The sequence below is a fragment of the Pelophylax lessonae genome, assembly GCF_965119305.1.
Source record: "Pelophylax lessonae genome assembly, chromosome: 2".
Taxonomy (NCBI): Eukaryota; Metazoa; Chordata; class Amphibia; order Anura; family Ranidae; genus Pelophylax; species Pelophylax lessonae.
The window spans coordinates 430096267-430117668 of NC_138769.1; the positions used below are offsets into that span (position 1 = coordinate 430096267).

General features: G+C 45.1%; 1 protein-coding gene across 2 annotated transcripts in view; it reads right to left on the reverse strand.

Annotated features, from left to right (window-relative positions):
- MSL3 (MSL complex subunit 3) overlaps positions 1-21402 on the reverse strand; it is a 46441-nt gene that overhangs the window by 18849 nt on the left and 6190 nt on the right. For both annotated transcript variants that reach the window (XM_082246775.1, XM_082246776.1), the window contains 7 exons: positions 9641-9741; positions 6342-6430; positions 5984-6106; positions 5002-5162; positions 4584-4742; positions 4205-4467; positions 3928-4037 (listed from right to left, as the gene is read on the reverse strand). In XM_082246775.1, the coding sequence (XP_082102901.1) occupies positions 3928-4037; positions 4205-4467; positions 4584-4742; positions 5002-5162; positions 5984-6106; positions 6342-6430; positions 9641-9741 (1006 nt within the window). The remainder of the gene's footprint in view (positions 1-3927; positions 4038-4204; positions 4468-4583; positions 4743-5001; positions 5163-5983; positions 6107-6341; positions 6431-9640; positions 9742-21402) is intronic.

The window sequence follows — 21402 nt, forward strand, 5'->3', positions numbered from 1 at the left end:
TAAAAGCATATCAAATAGCTCCCATAGTTAATGACCCACCCCCAGCCCTACCTCAGTTACAAACCACGATTAGTAAGCCTAGCATTATCTTCAAATATGTATTTGGCAAATCTAATCTCACCCCATAGCATGGCCACTCTTCACTGGGGTTCAAAGAACCACATAGGTTTCTGTGGTTTTCGAATCATGGATTTTGCAGAATGTACAATGGGTAAGGTAAGCAAAGAATCACCCGCTCTTTAAAATAATTACATTTTGTTGCTTTGCACCCTGAAACAAAGACAGTTTTTATTTTATCCAGCAATACTTACAATTTAAAACATCCAAGTGAAAGATAACATGAACCTATATGTATAAAAAAAAATAAAAAATACCACTGAGTTGGAAAAAGGATCACCCGCCTCCTAAAAGGGACTTGTAAACTCAATCAAGTGCAGCTAATCACCTTCTCAATGGCACACAATGCTCTTTGACATTCAACTGTAATCCGCTGTGGCCATTTTGATTAACCCAGCATGAAAAGAGCTTTCCTGGAGCATTTCAGTACCTGATAGTGCAACTAAAGCAAATCAGTCAACTAAGAATGGCAAGGCACTGTCAAAAACTCTCCAGGATAAAATTGCGGACAGGCAAGTCAGGGGATGGATACAAAACAATTTCAAATGGTTTTATCATTGCCTAGAAGCACAGTGAAGTCTATTATTAGGAAGTGGAAGGTATTTGGTACAACACAGACCCTCCCTGGATCAGGACGTCACTCTAAACTGGATGAAAGAGCCAGGAGCAAACTGGTAAAAGAGACTACCAAGAGGCCTACAGCAACTATGAAGCAGTTGTGGAAATTTATGACAGAGTGATTATTGTGTGCATATGACAACCATATCACAAATCCGTCACAAAACGTGGCTTGTATGGGAGAGTTGGAAGGAAAAAAAAAAAGGCACTCCTCAAGAAAGGCCACATGCAGTGATGACTGAGCTTTGACAAAAAGACACCTTGAAGTTTCTGAGGCCACATTTAAAAAGGTGTTCTGGTCAGATGAGATTAAAACTGAATTAATGATCAATATGTCTGGCAGAAATCTATCCAAATGACACCATTCCTACAGTAAAGAATGGAAGTGGTAATATTGGTTTATGGGGATGTTTCTTTTCAGCAAGGAATGGACCGCTTGTCAGGATAGAAGAAAAAAACAGATAGGGCAAAATACTGTCAAATTCTCAAGGAAAATCTGCTGCCCTCTGCTAGAAAGTTGTCAATGGGAAGAAGGTTGACTTCCCAACATGCCAATGCCCCAAAGCACACAGCAAAAATGACCACACAGTGGTTGAAGGAGAAAAAGGTGAATGTTCTTGCATGGCCTAGTCCGAGCTTATACCTCAATCCCATTGAAAATCTGTGGAATGACTTGAAGGACTGCAGTCCTCAAAACAGTCACCAAATTTAAATGAACTTGAGCAGTTCTGCAAATAAGAGTAGGCAAATATTGTTAAGTCTATGATGTGCAAAGTTAGTAGAGACATATCCTAGGAGACTTAAGGCTGTAATTAAAGCAAAAGGTGGTTCAACAAATACTGATCCTTTTTCCGACTCAGTGATTCGGTTTTAATTTTTTCCTGACATGTTGGATGTTCTATCTTTCACTTGGATGTTATATGTTATATGTTGCGTAAATACAGCTGGTTAAAAAAAAAAAAAAAAGTGTGTCTTCATTTCAAAGTCCAAAGCAACAAAAAGGTGATTTTAAAGGGGTTGATTCTTTTCTAGACCCACTTTATAGTTTAACTTCAATGCATAGAAATGTAACTTCAATGCATACAAATAGGTCTTTCCCTTCCCTCCAAACCTCCCAAATAGTTCCTCTTTCAGAACAGCATTGTTAAAAAAAAAATTGCTCTTAATCATACGTCATCGCCACTTTTCATGGTGCCTTTCAAGAGCCAGTACCCATATATTATGAAATACAATTACATAAAATATTGCAGCAAATGATATGAACAGAGAAAAAAAAAAAAAAGAAAAGAAAAGAAAAAAAAAAAGTCTCACTCCAAACTGAAATGCTTTCTTAGGTGAATCACCAGATGTAAATTATCTAAGAAGATTCCAAATAACTTTTCACCTACGTAATCCTTCTCGGTTTCACCTGCTTCGCAACTATGAGAGCACTGGTGTGGAGCAACACAACTATTTCATTTTGGAATGTAAAATTGTTGCAATCATAGATGACAGTTTCTTGTAACAAAGTATAAAAGTTTATTTATGCATTTTTCAGAACAGTTTGCTTAGTATTACAATTCTGCAGTCCTTTTCATTGAGCTAATGGGTTACAGCAGGGGGTGGACAATTCATTTTCCCAAGGAGCCACATGAGAAGCTGGGACAGTTGTGGAGGGCTGAGTTTAAGGATCATTTCACAGGAGTACCGTGGGTTTCGTGTGATCAACCCATGGTTCCATGGATTATTATTGTACTGATCAGCTCCTTAGGCTATCCTTCAGTTCTCCAAGCGGACATCTGTCAGCATGTTTCTCTGAACCTGTCAGCTTCCTCAGTGAGGACACAATTTGCCCAAGTCTGGGTTATAGCATACTTGGCACTCACACACTTCTCTTCTTAGGCCCTAATGGGAAAAGTGGTGGTTTCAGACTAGATGGCATCACTATTGGGGTCTATAGAAAAAATCTGCAGCCCACCAGCACAATGAAGAGAATTTCAGCAGCACTGAAACTGGTTGTTGCCTGTGGCTGATGGAAGTTACTGAATGATTTACAATTAGTAGTTTAGGGTAAATATGGATAACAGGAGACAATTTAAAAAGGATAACCACACTTTAAATGCAGATCCTACACCCGACACAATCTATGCGGACTATAAAACAAAAAAGAAAAAAAAAAGGGAAATCTTTACCTTATTGAAAAACATAGGCATGTTCCTTTAATTGTATTCAGCTGCACTGAGTTAACCACTTGCCTACTGGACACTTTTACCCCCTTCCTGCCATGGCCAATTTTCAGCTTTCAGCAGTTACATTTTGCATGACAACTGCATTGTTATGTAGCACTGTACTCATGAAATTTCTCTTTTTTTTTTTTTTTAAATACAAATAGAGCTTTCGTTTGGTAGTATTTAATCCGTACTGGGTTTTTTATTTTATGCGAAACAAGCGAAAATAAAATAAAAAAAAAGTAAAAAAAATAAAATAAAAAAAAAAAAAACTTTTCTTTTTCGGTTATAACATTTTGCAAACTGGTAATTTGGTAAACTGATGGTAATTGGTAAACTGATGAAGCTGCACTAATAGGGAGGCATTAGTGAGGCTGCACTGATTGGCAGCACTAACAATCAGACATCAGTGCCCTGATTATCAGTGTAGATGTCCCCTTTCACACTTGCCAGTTACCGGCTCTGCCTCTGCTCACTGACAGTGCGAGAAAAGGAATGCTGATAACCGGCTAGTGTTTTTACATTGTGATCGGACACATCCCATCACGTGTCGCTGTCATTGGCTCTTTACCCCGATCTGTGATGCACTGTGTCCGAGGGATACAGCTCACACCCAAGGGCATGCATGCACTGAAAGAATGCCAGGATGTCATATGAAGTCCTCACAGAACTAAAGTGGTCCCACCCGGCTGTCAATTGACTATACGACAGGCAGGAACTGGTAAAGGAAAAAAATAAATAGTCCCAAGGTGCAGCCCAGAACTTCTCTAGTGGCTTCATCAGAACATACACATTTAGTTTTTACAAGGTGCAGGGACAGTGAAAGCGAAAGGATTTGCATTGAAATTAAATTTTAAAGGGAAGACAGAAAATTGTGGAAAAATAAGACTGAAGAATAGGGAAAAAAAGAAAACCACTATTAAAAAATATCAGATTCCATTTAGGAAAAAAAAAATTATAAGGCTATTAACACTTTTTACAATACCTCATTGAGTTCATTGTTTCGCCTTCCTTCAAGTCCAGAGAACACGGAACTGCCCTCTTTGCTTGGAGTTAATGTAATTGGTGATGATGAACCACTGTGAACAGGTGTTTCTAGAACAAAAAGTGCAAGTACACTTTAGCTAAAGTCTTTTTTAAAAGGAGATACAGACATAAGTTCAAGCATGCTGATGAATATGTGATAATGCACCACTACAGGTGTGAGTGAAGGAAAAAAAAAAAAAAAAAAAAAAAACAGAAGAAGAAAGAAGAGACCATACTCTTCTCCAAATGCAGAAACAATTTTGGCATTGATGTTGGAGTCTCTGCATGGCGACGTTTAGGTTGCGGAGAAGCACTACTTTCTGACATTCTATCACAGCTGGTACTGTGGCGTGTTGAGCGTCTTAATGACTGTAAAATATCTGGTTCAGTCCTCCGTCTTTTCGGAGTGGCGGATTCTCCAGTAGTAGGCTGGCTATCTGTAGATTGAGGAGTTGGAGGGTTTAGGAGCGGAGGACTTGGTGATACTTCTTCCTGGTTCCTAGAGAAATAGTACAAAAACATGCAATATTTTTACTGGGAAAACATTCATATTCATTTGTCAAAATGTAAAAAAGGCAATAATATTTTGCACTTGCTCATGTTTTGATAATGTACCTGTTACCAGAAGATATCACTTCTTTTATAGGAAGAAAAAATTTGGATGATGTCACTTTTTTATACTGAGATTGCTCATAGGGATACAGAAGAATAAGCGGAAGGGTGAAGTCGAAAGTAATTCGTAAGCCATCCACCATTTCTTTACAAAGTTCAACACTAAGAATAAAAGTTATAAAATGTAAGCATAAGAGTATCCATTTCAAAGAACTGCAAAGCATTTTACAATCTAGTTCTTAAAAAGCTAGAATTGCTTGTGCTAAAAACACGATTCAGGATTGCAATAGAACATTTGAGACACTACAGACTATAACAGCCAGGTTATAACAAGACTCTTTGCATTACCAATGGTCTTGGCATACATAAATCCAGAGCTTTTAAAATACATTCTAAAATCATATCCAAAGAACATACTTACTTTTTCTCTGGTGGAATATAATGTACATTCATGTTGACATTGGAAGTGGTCTGGTGATGCCTTATTCTTTCATTAGCTGAAAAAGCTGCATTAATTGCAAAGTGTTTCACATATGATTCCAGAATGGTGATGATGTTGGTCTGACATGGCAGTTTGACCAGCTAAAACAGAGCAAAAATCAATTATTGCACAAAAATCACAACACAACATGAACACAAATGCATAAATAGGTACAACTTAACCCCAAACAATTTTGTTTAATTTTATACAGAATTGAAAGGGGGGGGGGGGTCTCTCTTAGAATTTGATGCTGTGTCCCTGCAGAGGATTTCCTCACTACATTGGAGAATCTTAGCTACAGTTCTACCAATGTAACATATTTCTGGACCTCTGCATGTCTGTTTATCAAAAATCTGGGATCTAAAAATGATGAATGTCAAACTCAATAGACAAAATATTCTACAATTTGGGAGGGGAAAAAAAAAAAAAAAAAACCATTAGGATGGTGTGTGAGGTCCAAGCTTACTATACTAGTTACAATATAACTAAAAAGCAAAAGTTTTTTTTTTCTAGGGAGACTCACCCTCTCTATTTGTCCTGTTAACCATTATTATTGAAAGGAAAACTAAAAAGAAAATCCCAAATGTTAGGTCATCTCTAGAAAAGTAAATTTTCCAGCGGAGACACTAGTTCTGGTAATCTGGGGGTCCCCAAGAGATTTTTCTTTTACTCTGTTTCGGCTATGGCTATGGGACAGGAAGTGAAAACACTGCAATGGGATACAGATGACTAAAACAAAATCTGAATGGGGTTATAACCCTTACTTACTCGATCCAAAATTAGAAAAAAAAAAAAAAAAGGCCTTTAGTTCTACTTTAAGTACATATAACCTAATATAATGAGCCCATCTTAACCTCTTATAAAGAAGCTACATACTTGCATTAGCAAGCTTATAAAAAGACAAGTCCCTGAAATAACATACCCGTTTGCGTTTATTTATGTAGTAGCAATCTTCTTCAAGCTTCTTCTTTAAAATTTCAGGAATTTCTATAACAATGCTCTTTTCTTCCATTTCCCGTTTCGAGTGAATTTCATGCTCTTCCTTCTACAAAAGACATGACATGTGAAGCAAAAATGGCTTATAAACATTACCACAAAAATGTTGGGCCCAGTTGAGCATACAGGGTAACAGACTTCGGTTTCCCATTTGAATTTTAAGTGCACCTTGATACAAAGCTTTCATTTACAAGACTGAGTGGTTATTTTATTTATACTAATTATTAAATGACTATCATATCACTAGTTTCTCAATAGGTAACAGAGAAATAAAAAGCACCTACCATTTCTGCTTTTTCTTCAAACTCACTTTCTTCACTTTTTATTTCTACATCAGTCCCTTCATCGCTGTCCTCTGATGAACTACTTAGTGCTAGGAGAGAAATACAGTGACTGGTTACCTCAAGTGTTTGTCTTATACATACTTTCATCTCTCAGCACTGTACAACAGAACATAAACATTCAGGACTATGCTCTCTGGAAAAGGTTTACTTTTAGCATAAACATTTTTACAAAGAAGAATTTGCACATGAACAAACATAATATGCAGATTATAAATTAGGATCAGCATTATTTGGCACATAAGGCATTAACAATTGCAAGGCTAAACAGAAAGTATCTGAACGCCAAAATGTTTTCTAAAATAGGTTATAAATAGAATTTTTTTTTTTTTTAATACAGTATATATGTATGATAGAAGAGAATCATACTCCTTTTTCTACATTTTTTGTTTTAGAAGCCCTCTGACAAATGATGACCCGGCTCAGTTGAATTAAAGTTTTCAAACAAAATGATAACCAGGCTCAGTTATATTAAATTTAAATATATTAAATATTATTATTTGAATTCAATGGAGATTTCTTCCACCAGGTCACTGGCACAGCTATGGGGGCACATTTTTCCCCCAGCCATGCCAACCTCACCATGGGACTTTGGGAAGCCAACAACATCTGGGAAAACAATCCATTCGCCGCCCACATCGTCTACTCTGGTCGGTACATAGATGACATCATTGTCATCTAGGATGGCCTCGAGCCTCTCTTCCAACTATTCGTAGGACACTGCAACAACACTTACAAACTATCATTCACCTCTGTATGCCACCCCACAGAACTCACGTTTCTAGACCTCCTACTATACCACCAAGAACACATACTAGCCAAAAACTACACCAAGCCCACTGCAGGCAATTCCTTTCTACATTTCCAAAGCTGCCACCACCCAAGATGGATCTCAAACATCCCCAAGAGTCAATTCTTCCGACTCAGAAGGAACACAACTACACTGAACAGAGCAGTCTACGGGCTTAAAAATTCATATAAAAGGGTTACCCACAGCCCCTCATCAAGGAAGCCTACTCCCGATACACAAACATTCTCATCCCCACCCCCAAAGACACACCCACACCCGCAGCCCATCCGCTTCACTACCCAATTTCCCATCAAATTCCGGAGAATGGAACAGATTCTCACCAAACATTGGCCCATCCTACTGGAAGACCCACACTTGAAATCCACCCCCCCCCCCCCCCCAAGCCCAAGGTCTCCTACCGAAAAGCCAGAAACATCAAAACTCTGGTAGCCCCGAGCAAACTTAAAACAGAACCCAAAACCTTCACATCCACCCTATGCCTTATCCCACTAATTGGGATGTATCAATGTCGCAAAGCCCTATGTCTTACCTGTAAGCACATACAAACATGGACAGAAAGAATTCACCATAAAAGGCAAAACATACACCATCAAACACTTCTATAACAGCTCATCGGAACACGTGGTCTATTGCCTCACCTGCCCCTGCGGCCTGTTTAATGTAAGAACCATCAGGACCCTAAGAAAACGGTTTGGTGAACACCGCTGCTTGGTTGAGGGCGGCAAAGATAAACATAGCGTGCCCAGACATTTCGCTGAACACCATGAACAATCGTCCACAGGTCTGCGTGTCTGGGTTATTGAGTCCATCCCGGACTCATTGCAACAAGCAGAGCATTTCAAGCAACTGTGTCGCAGAGAAACTTTCTGCATTTACTCGTTGGACACTCTCTAACCCTGAGGCCTAAATGAGGAAATCGAAACTAACACTTCATTGTAACACACCTTCATGCACTTCACCCACATCTTTCTCTCCCTCCTTCCCCCTGCCTGCCCCCCCCCCCCACGTAATTATTTCAATAAAACGCTCCTCCCCCAAAAATAACCCCCTAACCACTCCCCTATTACTAATACATAAACAAATATCACCCCCCCCTCCCCCATCCTCAGTCCACCACCCCAAATAATAAATAATCAAAAATAAAACAAACACCCCTCCACCATATATTCCTTATTATTCTTTTCCCCATTTTTCAACACCTCACAGTGGACCCTACATTCCCAAAGTATGTCCTCCTCAATCCAGTACCTCCCTCTAATCGACACGATCCACAAAATAACCCCTCCCCTCCCACAAGTGTTATTTGCCTCCTCTATGTCATGTAGCACCTTCCAAACAGACAGCGCAGCATAATACTGACAAGCCCCCGCCCCCCAATCTCGTTTGTCTTTGTCCTTTCTCATTTTTTTAATTTTCCCTTTTCATACAATATAAAAAATTATTTCCACCTTCATCCATTATTTCTATTTTCATATTCCTTTGAATATTTATTTTCATCTTCTTCATTATTATTTTTTTATATTCATTTTCATTTCTATTGCTATTCTCTTCCCTCCAACTTACATTTCTCCCCCTTTCATGACACTCCACACAGCCGCATGAGATCCCCTTCCTCGGTCATTAGCATACATATACACATCCTCCTAGCGGTTGATCACCGTTCCTTGGTCCTCTCCGGCCATCCACCCTCCGCCCTTTTGACTTCCCCAGGCCACCATCCACCTCAAAGCATAAAATGTCCCCATCCAACATGGCACCACCATGGCCTGAAGAAGCGCATGCTCTGCAAAACGCGTTACCGTAAGCGGTCCGCATCATCACCAGGAAGTGACGTCAGGATCCCAGGACACATGAGCCCTGCGTACCACCAGTCAACGGGGAGCCCACGTGCACCACCGAGGCCGCCCCACCGCAACATCCCTGCCTCTATTACTGGGACCCCCTGCCAGAACTCTCTGCTCCAGTGATGCCCTAGATGAGAAATCTCAATTTCTTAACAATGTGCCTTTAACCCACCTGTTTATGTGAGTGTATTACTTCTTTAAACCATATTAAAATGTGTTGCTGCACTTAGAAGGGGCTGCGCTTTTTTCCTCTTGTTTCCCCCCAGAGATCACTTCTGTCTCCCCCGCTGGCAGCCGCTACAATGGACAGCTATCCCCTGACCCCCTTGGCTTTACCACAAACTATGGTGACATATAATCTACAGATCCACTTCTGTTCAACTGCCCTGCTGGAAAATATCCACTCAGTGCTGCAATACTGAGAACAGGGAATTCTCCCTGCCGTTACAATACAAAGACATAGCAGGGAGGTAGGATTTTCCCCAACTCCACCGTGTGGGGGGGGGGGGGGGGGGGGGGTGGGGAATCAGGTTAGTTTTTTTTTTTTCATTCAAAACACAAACACACACACAGAGTATCACACTTACAATTATCATCATTTTCTTCTTTTTCATTCGAAGGAAAACTTTTTAAAACCGAGTCAACCCCAGGCAATCTGCACCGCCTCTTCTTTCTTCCCTTCCTTCTCCTATAAAGAAAATTGTTTAGTACAAAAAAAAAAAAAAAAACACTAATAAAATAGTTTAGACAAGTTTTACCCTATGAAAATCTATACATTGGACTAGCATCTATAATTGCATGCTAACTGACCCTCAACATTTTCTCTAAGGAATAACCAACACAATATTTGACCTCATAGATTGAAAAGGGTCTGTAAAAAAAAAAAAATATATATATAATAATAATAATAATAATAATAATGGCTTGTAGTTAAATGTCTTTGCAGTGTCACCTTGGTATAAAAGGAAAAATAAGAAGTTGTCTGAAAGTTCCCATTTACCCAGGTCATGGTGTAACTATCAGTAGCTAAACACAGTCAATTGGTTCTGTAACGCTGATGATGCTTCACAGCTTACCCAAGCCACTTTTTCAGTTTAAAGAGTGTCAAGAAGCGTTGGGGAGCTGGAGGACGAGGAGTGGGATGAGGCCTTGGAGGCCTGCACCCTGGTCTCTCCCAAATTGTCGGATCGGCTCACTCAAATTTATATTACCCACAGATCTTATCTCACCCCTGTGAGGCTGGCTTACTTTGACTCCTCCCGCTCTTCGGCGTGCCCGAGGTGCTCTCACTCCCGAGGCACCTTCGGCCGCATGATCTGGTCCTGCTCGGGCGTGCAGGGGTTCTGGACACAGGTCGTCCAGTTCCTGCACGACCGCATGGGATGCCCGACTACACTAGACCCCAAACTGTGTCTCCTCGGGATATTTCCTGAGGTTGACGCAGACAAACACACGGTTCAATTTCTCCGGGAAACCTTATTCACTGCCAGAAAATTTATAGCCCTGAAGTGGATGCAGCCTACATCCCCTACCCTTTCAGCTTGGAAGGCAGCTGTTAGTGCCACCTTACCCTTCAAGAAGGTCATGTATGCTAATAGGGGTTGCCCCCAAGAGATATAACAAAATATGGGATAGGTGGCTGGAGGCCCCTGACACATGCGAGACTTAGGAGTGGATGGGAGTCTTCTGCCTCTGTCCTTGTAATACAGCTGTTTTGCAGGGTCCGCGCCCGTGGCCTATATTATGCCTTAGCTGGAGTTCATAGTCCTGTTCTAGTTACAGCAAGCCATGTTCTTTCCCACTCTTATTTTCATGCTCTTTGCTCAGTGTGAATTTTGTAATGTTTGACTATGTGGTATTGTACTTATGCAAATGTCTGCCGGTGTTTTTTATTGTATGCTTACATGCAGTGCTTAACTCAATAAACGTTTGTTTGGTTAATAAAAAAAGAGAGTGTCAAGAAGCAATTATATCCACAAAGTTAGCACAGACACCTTAATCCAATTGCCATGTGTCAAGGCAGATGCTGATTGTCCAAGAATAGGATGGGAGTTGTGAACATTTTGGAACTACCGTAGTTTGATAATACAGTGTAAATGTCCTAACGCCAAGGGGATGAGAAGAGTAAAGCCTCGTACACACGCACAGATTGTTGGCCGACCGATCGGCCGTCTTTTGTCCAGTGTTGTTGTGTTGGTTGAAATGTGCTCTAGACTGCACACGAATTTTGTCGGCCAACAACAACAACCAACTGCAGAAGTGATGTCAAGTGCTGGTTTACTTTCCGTGTGTTTTTTCTTCTCTGAGCACGCCCAGTCTTGCTCATCTGACTTTTGTCGGCCGAAATCTGTACTGACTGACGAACAATCGGCCGTTCTGGTGACGGCCAACAAAAATTTTATAGCATGCACACCAGATTTTGTTCGGCCGAAAAGTCGCAGTCGGTTGTCGGAAGCATCATACTAACAAGCCGACAATCGGCCGATCAGACGTTGGCCGAACATTTACGGCCAACAATCGGTACGTGTGTATGGGGCTTAACAGACCAATAACTTATCCTACTTGTATATTGACATCTACATGAAACCCATCAACACAGACCAGCTTTTGGACTCCCACCACCTATTGGAACACAAACTGGGAGTTATAGACTCTGCAACACCAGGGTGAGATGATAACGACAGTCTAAATACCAAGACAGACATGTCAGGAGGCTTTAAAAGTTGGTGGCTGCCCAGAGCTCTCAATAAAACATCCACAAGGTGAAGCAAAAATATAGGACCACTAAACAGGAAAGGGGGGGGGGAGCAGAACACACAGAGTACTGTAGTAGTAATGTGGCTGGAGTAAAAACACCCCAGGGGTTTTTTTTTTTTTTTTTTTTTACACACAAACATTGCATCCCTCAGCCTTTCAAGACTAGCAATACAGACAGAAACTTTGTACATCGAAAAAACCCAACACCCAAAACACAACCAACAGGTTGTAGGTGGACAAAACAAAACAACTGCTCAACAAATTTAGGAGTGCAAATTCTGTAAGTTTCACCCTGCTCTGCACATGCTCAGTTGCTCTCCATTTTAGATATTTTTAGGCACTGCTGAGTTTGTAGAGGCCGATCTGCTGACAGCCCTAAAGTGGAATTAAACCCTCCAATCCTTTACAGCCAATGATGCTGCTTCTGTTTAACCACTTTAGCCCCGGAAGGTTTTCCTGCTCAAAGACCAGGGCCTATTTTGCTATTCGGCACTGCGTGACTTTAACGGACAATTGCGCGGGCGTGCGACGCTGTACCCAAATGAAATTGACGTCCTTTTTTTCCCCACAAACAGAGCTTTATTTTTGTGGTATTTGATCACCTGTGTGATTTTTTTTGGTTTTTGCGCTATAAAACAAAAAAAAAAAAAAAAAAAGAGCGTCAATTTTGAATAACAATATTTTTCACATTTTTTTTTTATATGAAATTCCAAATCAAATTTTTTTTAACATTTTAGGCCAATTTGTTTTCTGCTACATATTTTTGGTAAAAAAAAAAAAAAATTGCAATAAGCGTATTTTGATTGGTTTGCGCAAATGTTATTGCGTTTACTAAGGGAAAGATGTCATTTTTATTGTTTTTTTTTTTTTTTTTTAAACTAGTAAATGGCGGCAATCTGCGATTTTTTTGCGGACTGCGAAATTGTGGCGGACAGATCGGACCCCTGACTAACATTTGACACTTTTGGGGGTACCAGTGACATTACTACAGTAATCAGTGCTATACATCTCCACTGTTACTGTAAAAATGACACTGGCAGGGAAGGGGTTAACTTTATTAGAGATCCAGGGGTTAAGTGTGTCCCTAGGGGCGTGCTTCTAACTGTCAAGGGGCATGGCTTTTGATGTAACCACAGAGACATATGATCCTACATAGCAGGATCGTCTCATCTCTGCAGTTACACCAGGGAGAATGACAGGCGGCTTTGTTTACATTAGCCGCCTGCCTTTCTCCCTCTCCAGCGGGATATCGTGGATGAGCGGGAGCGCGCCTCCGGCGGCGCGCGCTCGCCCCCTACAGGCTCCTGGGTGAGCGACGTAGTACAACGCCGCTTTGCCCAGGAGGTGCTGACTACCGCAGTAAATTTACTTGCGGCGGTCGGCAAGCGGTTAAACTGCAGCTGCACGTGATCAGGTATGACACGAGCAATTTGATGGTTTGACAGTTTGGTTGGGGACACAAGCAAAATGTGACAGTTCGCAATCCCATCGTTCCAAGAATGCAACTTTTTTGGAAGTGTTAAACCAATGGGTTTAGTTCCACTTTATGATTTACTGCTGTCTGGGGGCTTTGGGCTTTAGCAAAATGGCAGCCTCCAGCAAGAAGCAAGGTTGGTATGGGTCATTTGTTTGGCCCTGATCTCAACATGAAGAGACAGAAGGATTTGAGGCAGCCTACAGCCACAGAAGATCTGTGGTTAGATCTCCAAAAAGTTTGGACAAACCTACCTGCCGAGTTCCTTAAACCACTTGCCTACCGAGCACTTATACCCACCCCCTTGGTGCCCAGGCCAATTTTTAGCTTTCAGCACTGTCGCACTTTGAATGACAACTGTGCGGTCATGCAACGCTGTACCCAAATTAAATTTTTATCTTTTTTTTTTTTTAAACAGCTTTTTTTTGGTGGTATTTATTCACCACTGGGTTTTTTTTTCTGCTGAACAAAAACAAAAAACTTTTTTTTATAGTTTGTTATAAAAGTTTGCAAACTGGTAATTTTTCACCTTCATTGATGTGCGCTGATGAGGCGGCACCAATGTGCACTGATGGGTGGCACTGTTGATGGGGCACCGACCTGCACTAGTGGGCGCACATGCGGCAGCAGTGGCTCTTCCTCTTCAGGACCGATGTCCTCCTGACAGCAGCTGGCGATCAGCTTTTCTCTCTCCTCACGCTGTTAGCATGAGGAGGAAAAAAAAAAAAAAAAAAAAAAAAAGCTGATACCAGCTCAGTTTGGCTGACAGCCGAGATCACATAGTGAGCCGTGTGTCCCGCAGGGAGCACGCAGGCAGCTCATGCACGGGAGGACGTAAATGGATGCCCTACCGGCAATTTAGGACACTGTAGCAGTCTTTTGGCTATAGCGCGGGCATGAAGGGGTTAAAAACTAAGTGTACTTATGAGAATTGATGACGTTTTGAAGGCAAAGGGTGGTCACACCAAATATTGATTTGGATGTCTTTTCTATTCATTTACTTTCCATTTTGTTCATGGATAACAAAAAAAAAAAAAATTAAAACTATTAAACACTTTTCTGAAAGCCTTTTTTTTAATTCAAAGCATTTTCACACCTGCCTAAGAACAACTTTTGCACGGAAACAAGATTTTGTGTGCACCAGTTTTAGTAACTCTCCCCCTATCAGTCCACTTACGGCACCCAAGATCAACACATTTCACAATGAGTTTTGCTTATTCAGGATCCAAGTCAAACATGACAGTTCATGCTTAATAAAAAGACCATTATCTTCATGAAAAAAAATAAACGGAATTTTTGTAAAATCTTACCGTAAAATTCCTTTGAGTCCTCCGACAGTCGCCGCCCCCTCAAAAGTCTTCACCAATGGGTATTGACCTTTGCTCCGCAGGAGTAGCTGGGCACAAGATTTGTTAGTAACAAAAGCTTTTAGCATAGACACACCCCTAGGGGCTGTCCCACTAGTCAATACCTCCCTGCACTAGCATTCCCAACTCAGTTTGGTAGCATAGCAGTAAGAGTACACAAAAACCGCAAAAGAGGGGCGGGGGGCGGCGACTGTCAGAGGACTCAGAAAGGAATTTTACGGTAAGATTTTACAAAAATTCAGTTTTCTCTTACGTCTTCCGACAGTCGCCGCCCCCTCACAAGTCTTCACCAATGGGATGTCCCAAAGCAGTGTAGACATGAGGGGTGGGAGACGTAGCCGCAGAAACAGCAACGCAGTACCCACATTAGAGAAAGGAACCTTACGCACAGTAAGAGAGCCAGCTGGGCAACAGGAAAGTGCTCAACATGAGCAACAACCCAGGAAAACAAGCAACCCAGGGGTGAAACACCCCCACAGCCAAAGACCCATAAACAAGGGTCCCTACAGCACTGCCGCACAGAGAACTTGCGGCCAAAAGGAGGCATCGGCTGATGCCCAAACACCCATCTTATAAAAAGTGGAGAAGGTGTGCACGGATGACCAAGTCGCAGCCTTGCACTCCTGGGCCACCAAGGCCCGAAGCCGGAAGGCCCAAGACGTACGCAGAGATCTGGTAGAGTGCGCCTTGACAGGGAAGGGTGGAACCCGTTCCTGCAAGTATAGGCCAGCACAATGGACTGTCAGATCCATTTGGCAATGGTCGCCGCAGACGCCGCCATGCCCTTCCGAGGACCCTCAGGAAGGACAAGGAGGGAATCAGACTCGCGAAAAGAAATAGCGGACGACAGGGGGAACCCTGAGCGTCCTGACAACATCCAAGGAATGCAAAGCAACCCCCTAGAATGCACGGGCTTCGCACAGAGCGAAGGCACGACAATGTCTTCACCAAGGTGAAAGCCAGAGCCACCTTAGGGAGGAAGGACGGGTGAGGTCGCAAGACCACCTTACCCTTGTGAACCACTGAGTAGGGAGAACGGCAGGACAACGCCGCCAACTCTAACACCCTGCGAGCCGAAGTGATCGCCACTAAAAAAGGCAATCTTTTCAGACAGCAGAGACAAAAGATATCCCCCTGAAGTTGTCAAAGGGGACACGCTGCAACTTGGACAGAACCAAGTCCAAGTCCCATGGAGGTAAGGGCCCCCTCCGAGGAGGGGCCAAAAAACGCACACCTCGAACAAAGGCGCGAATGAGGAATGAGACGCCATAGGGCGCCGAAAAAGAACAGCCAGTGCAGAAACCTGGCCTGTTATCGTGGCCAGCGCCAAAAGCTGGTCCACACCAGTCTGAAGGAAAGCCAACACTCTCGACACCGAGTATGAGCGAGGGGAGAACCCCCTGAACACACACCAGGCAAAGTACGCTTTCCAAGCATGGTAATAAACGTTACCAGACGAGGCTCTTTAGCCTTGAGTAGAGTAGGAATGACCTCAGGGGAGAGACCCCCGTCCACAGGACCTGGCTTCCAACAGCCAGGACGTTACAGCCAGCGACTGTAAAGCAGGAAGGAAGATCGGTCTACGAGACAGAAGGGCTTCCCGCAGTGGCAGGCGCCACGGAGGCACGACAGCCAGATGAACGATGTCCGTGTGCCAGGACCGGCGAGGCCAGTCCGGTGCCACCAGAAACACCGCGTGCGGATTTCAGGCCAACCTGTGAAGGAGCCTGGATCGCAACTGAAGTGGAGGAAAGGCATACATCAGACGATACTGATGCCAAGGTGCCACTAATGCGTCCGAGGCGGCCGCCCGAGGATCGCGCGTGCTTGCCACGAACCTTTCCCCCAGGTTGTTCAGCCAAGACGCGAAACAGATCCACATCCGGGGATCCCCACCTCGCGCACAGCATCTGAAAGATTTCCGGGTGTAGGGACCAATCCGCCTGGTCCAGGGTCTGGCGGCTCAGATAATCGACCTGCCAGTTCCCCACACCCGGAACGCGAACTGTCGTGAACGCCGGGATGTGAGTCTCGGTCCAGGACAGAATGTCGGTCACTTTTCGGGCCGCTCGGGCACACCTGGTGCCCCCCTGGTGGTCAACGTAAGCCACCGCGGTGACATTGTCCGTCCGTACCCGAACCATACGGCCCTGAAGTCGTTCCGACCACTGGAGAAGGCAAAAGCTGTATCGCTCTCAATTCCAGAATGCTGATCGGAAGGGAGGATCCCTCCCCCGACCAAGTTCCCTGGGCAAACAGGTTGCCCAGAACACCACCCCAGCCAGACAGACTGGCAGCCGTGGTGATCACCGTCCATAGCAACGGACGAAAAGACCTGCCCCCCGACACCGTCGGGGATTGGAGCCACCACAGAAGATCTCTTCTGGTACGGCGCTCAATGAAACCCTCAGATCCCAAGACTGAGGATGCATTTTCCACTTGGCCAGAATCTCCATTTGGAGAGACCGCGTGTGAAACCTGATCAAAGGGAATCGCCTCGAAGGCCGAGACCACTAACCCCAGGCACCGCATACAGGTCCTGAGTGAGAAGGAACGGGTGTCCCGGAGGGACCTGACCTCTTCCTGAAGAGTCCGGAGCTCTTCCTCCGGCAGGAGCACTCTAGCATGAGCAGAGTCCAGAACCATTCCCCGATAGGGAAAGCGAAACGAAGGAGACAGCGTCGACTTCGGAACGTTGATGGTCCAACCGAACTCCTGAAGCGCCCGTACCGTAGTGGACAGGGCGTTCAGCAGGCTCTGACTGACACTCGATCTTAACAGGAGATCATCCAGATCACCCAAGACCGCAACGCCCTGGGCTCTCAACAGGCCCAGAACAGGTGCCAGCACCTTGGTAAGAACCCGTGGAGCCGAAGCGTGACCGAAAGGTAACGCCACGAACTGGCAACGGTCCTCCGTAATGGCGTACCGAAGGCACCTCTGGCGACCTACAAAAATGGGGATGCGTAGGCACGCATCCTGCAGGTCGACAAAGGCCAGGAATCCTCCTGGGCCCAGGGTAACCCCACCGAGCGCAGGGATTCCATGCAAAACTCCCGAACCTGCACAAAGCGGTTCAGAGCTTACAAGTCCAGGATCGGACGCACTTTGCCCTCCTTACTGGGCACAGTGAGCAAATCGGAGTAAAAACCCCCGAAATCCGTCCCGGTGAGGCACCGGGACCACCACCCCCTGGCCCAGGAGATCCTTCATGCGCCCAGGAGACAGCCGAAGAATTGAGGAAAACAAATCTGTCCGATCTTGTATCTCGTTCGAACGATTTCCTGAACCCACCTGTCCCGAAGCGGGACAGCCAAGGCTGGAGGAAAAAAACGCACAAATGTTCCCCCATCCCAGAAGCGGGTGAGGGCGTCCCTTCAGGCAGAAGCGGAATGGGGCGCAGAGCCGGCGTAGCCGGACTTTCGCTACCCGCCCAGGGCTCCTTCTGGCCACCTTGGCCTTTCGAAGGGTCTTCCCTTGGACTGCGACTTAAAGGCACGAAAGGACCCCTGAGAGGGTCCAAATGCGGGGCCCCACTCGCCGCGAAAGGACATGTTCTTCGGATTCCGGGGCAACAGAGTGCTCTTGCCCCCAGTGACTCCATTCACCAGAGCATCCAAAGCCTCGCCAAAAAAGGCGAGACCCAGCATAGGGAAAATCATCCACCGTTTTCCGTGACAATTGGTCAGTCGACCAACTCTTCAGCCAGATCAGTCGACGGTAGGCACCGCGACACTAGACAGGCGTGCAGCGAAAGGGGCCTCATGCAAGGCCGCATCGCAAAAGCACATGACCCACTAATGGAGCAGGACTACCATAGCCAGCGTAGCTGGCGGTGCAGCAGCAGACACAAGGGTGCGCCAGAGCCCCTCAGTCCAGGCGGCCCTCCGTAGGATCCCGGAAAACCGGGGTATCCTCAGTGGAAACCAGGGTAACCTTGGTCAACACAGCCCCAGCGTGAACCACCTGGGGTGCCACGCACAAGCGCACCTCTGTGGAGGGCGCAACAAAGCAGTGTAAAATGACCAGGCACCGTAAAGGGCTTTTTTTTTTTTTTTTTTTTAATTGCGCCATTGTTCAATCACAGCGTGATGAAATGCAGCAGGGCAGGGGAAAAACCTGCGCCGACTAGCCGGTTCTATGTATCCTAAAGGATGATCTTTTATGGGAGGGAGCAGCACATCCATGAGCGCAAGCTCTTCAGGCGAGCCTGGGGGAGACGTATCAACCCCTTCAACCTCTGCCTCCCCTTCAGACCCCAAAAGGTCCAGAGATGAGCGAGACCCTGAAAAGGGCAAGCCAGTCACAGCAGCCACATCACCATCTAAAACAGAGGAGAGAGATAACCTGGCCCCGCAACTATGTAGAACGTTCAGCCATCCGCACCCCCATCCATGACACCAAAAATGTCACTACAGCGGCCAATCAAGGCACAGCGGGGGTTCAGCAGACCCAGGGTCCCCCACCAGTGCTGGGGGGAACCAGCTATCCTGAAAATCCGTGTCAAAAAACAAGTTTGGAATAAAAAGGTACTGGCCCTTTAAGCGCTGCGGCGAGCGCAGCCCACCACAAAGCCCACAATATGCGCCGATCCCCACAGGGGCAGAAAACTGAATTAGGAAGGATAGCCCAGAAAGGTATGGAGAGATCACCTGCAGAGCTCGCAGAGCGTTGCCACTGATCGCTGTTCCAGAGAACGAGGAAGCGAGGTCAGGAAGGCTGAACTATAACACTGCTTCAGGCTCAGGGAAAATGGCTGCCCATAGGAATCAATGGAGGCTTCTAGAAAATGGCCACCGACATGTGCTCGGATCGAGCGACCCGCCACACACCAAAAATGGCGGCGATCGGCGCCAAAAGCACCGCACTGCAACCCTGTACAAGGTCCAGGGTGAAGCCAACATGTCACTCACAGTGAAAATGGTGGACCGCGCGGCGCTCAGCTGTAGCGGTCGCCGCACACACGTCTGCACTCAGAACACACAAGGTGACATATGAGAGAGAGGGGTCCCCACCTCACCACAGTGAATAAATATTAACCCCGCAGGGATCACATCAGGGAGCCCACTACACAGACATGAGGGGACACACAGTACAGCAGACTGACACCCCAGACAGAGGCCCCCACATAGAAAAGGTGCTTACCGTACCGGATGGCGTTGGGCAGCCTCCACAAAACGGAAAACTGCTGTCCTCATATGACAGGGAGTGCCGTAGCCGGGACGCAGGGCACCGCAGCACAAAGCACAAAACCGCAGAAAGCGTCCAGTGAGGTAGCCACCTCACAGGCTGCATCCCTGCTGGGTCGTTCACAATGCCAGGGCAAACCATAGCCGAACGCTCGATGGCAGGCTGGGGATCCATCTGACCCTCAGCCCTGGAGACCCAGGGCGGCCAGTCCGAGACCCAGCTCCGCATGAAGTTTCTTCATCCGAAGATCCCTATCTAAAAGCTGGTAAAATAACAGCTAGTAAATTAAAGAAAAAACACTTTGAAATAAAATCAAAAGAAGGGTAGAAGGCTGAGACTGAAGCCCCAGCACAGGAAAGCCTGCTACTCCTAAGCTAGGCAAGATCAAACTGAGTTGGGAATGCTAGTGCAGGGAGGTATTGACTAGTGGGACAGACCCTAGGGGTGTGTCTATGCTAAAAGCTTTTGTTACTAACAAATCTTGTGCCTAGCTACTCCTGCGGAGCGAAGGTCAATACCCATTGGTGAAGACTTGTGAGGGGGCGGCGACTGTCGGAGGACGTAAGAGAAAGTATGTTGTTATTTTTTTTAAATTCATATTTAGGTGGATGCAGCATCGGTCCTATGTTGCATCTGTCCCCCGGCGCATCTACACTGAAAACCAAGCGATCGAACACTGCCGATCACTCTGTAAGCAGAGAGCTGTTCACTGTCAGTCACAGCTCTCTACTCTGCCCCCTACTTGCTCATTGGAGCGCTGAGCTGTGGAGGGGACGGAAGTGGCCGGCTCAGGCTCTCAGCAGCTCGCTGAGAGGCTGAGCTGGGTATCGGTCCAGGGATCCAGGTGGGTCCCGACTACTTGGTCGTGATGACACGGCGCCTGGACCGACTCTAAAGTCGTCAGAGAGCGAACTTCAGCCCGCTCTTTGCTGAAAACAGGTAACAGGAGTTCAAAACGAACTGCACTCCTGTGATCCATAGGTGAAGTACAGCCAAACAAGCTTTTGCTGTACTTCTCCTTTAATTAACAAATGCCAGAGGCTAAAGGCATCTGACAGCTGAATGATAGGGACAAGGCTTAAAATCAACCATGAGATACATTTTAGGCTTTGAAGAATAACAGGTACCTGAAGTCACAAGCTGTTTGCAGATCTACACTACTGTATAGTTATCAGAGACTTATTAGACAAAGTCACATACAGTAAAACTTTCAGCAGGATATCCACTCTTCCTACTACCATGGCATGCATGGAGAATCAGGCATGATACACGAAATAGCTCTGATCAGCAGTAAGTTAGGGTAAGAAAGGAATGTTAAGAAGTACAACCAGTGATAGGGACCAGAACTGGGGTCCCTGTGGGAGATATCCTTAGGTAACTGCCATGCTACAAAGACAGAAAGAGGATACCTTCCAGATCAAGCAATAGATCATTAGAAATATTTAAAATTCAAATCTGGTCATCGAAAAAAAATGAGCCAGCGTCATTACTTCTGTCCAACTGGCACAGCAAGTATTTAAAACTATTACAAATCCTTTGGCTGGCAGAAAAAAAAATGTGA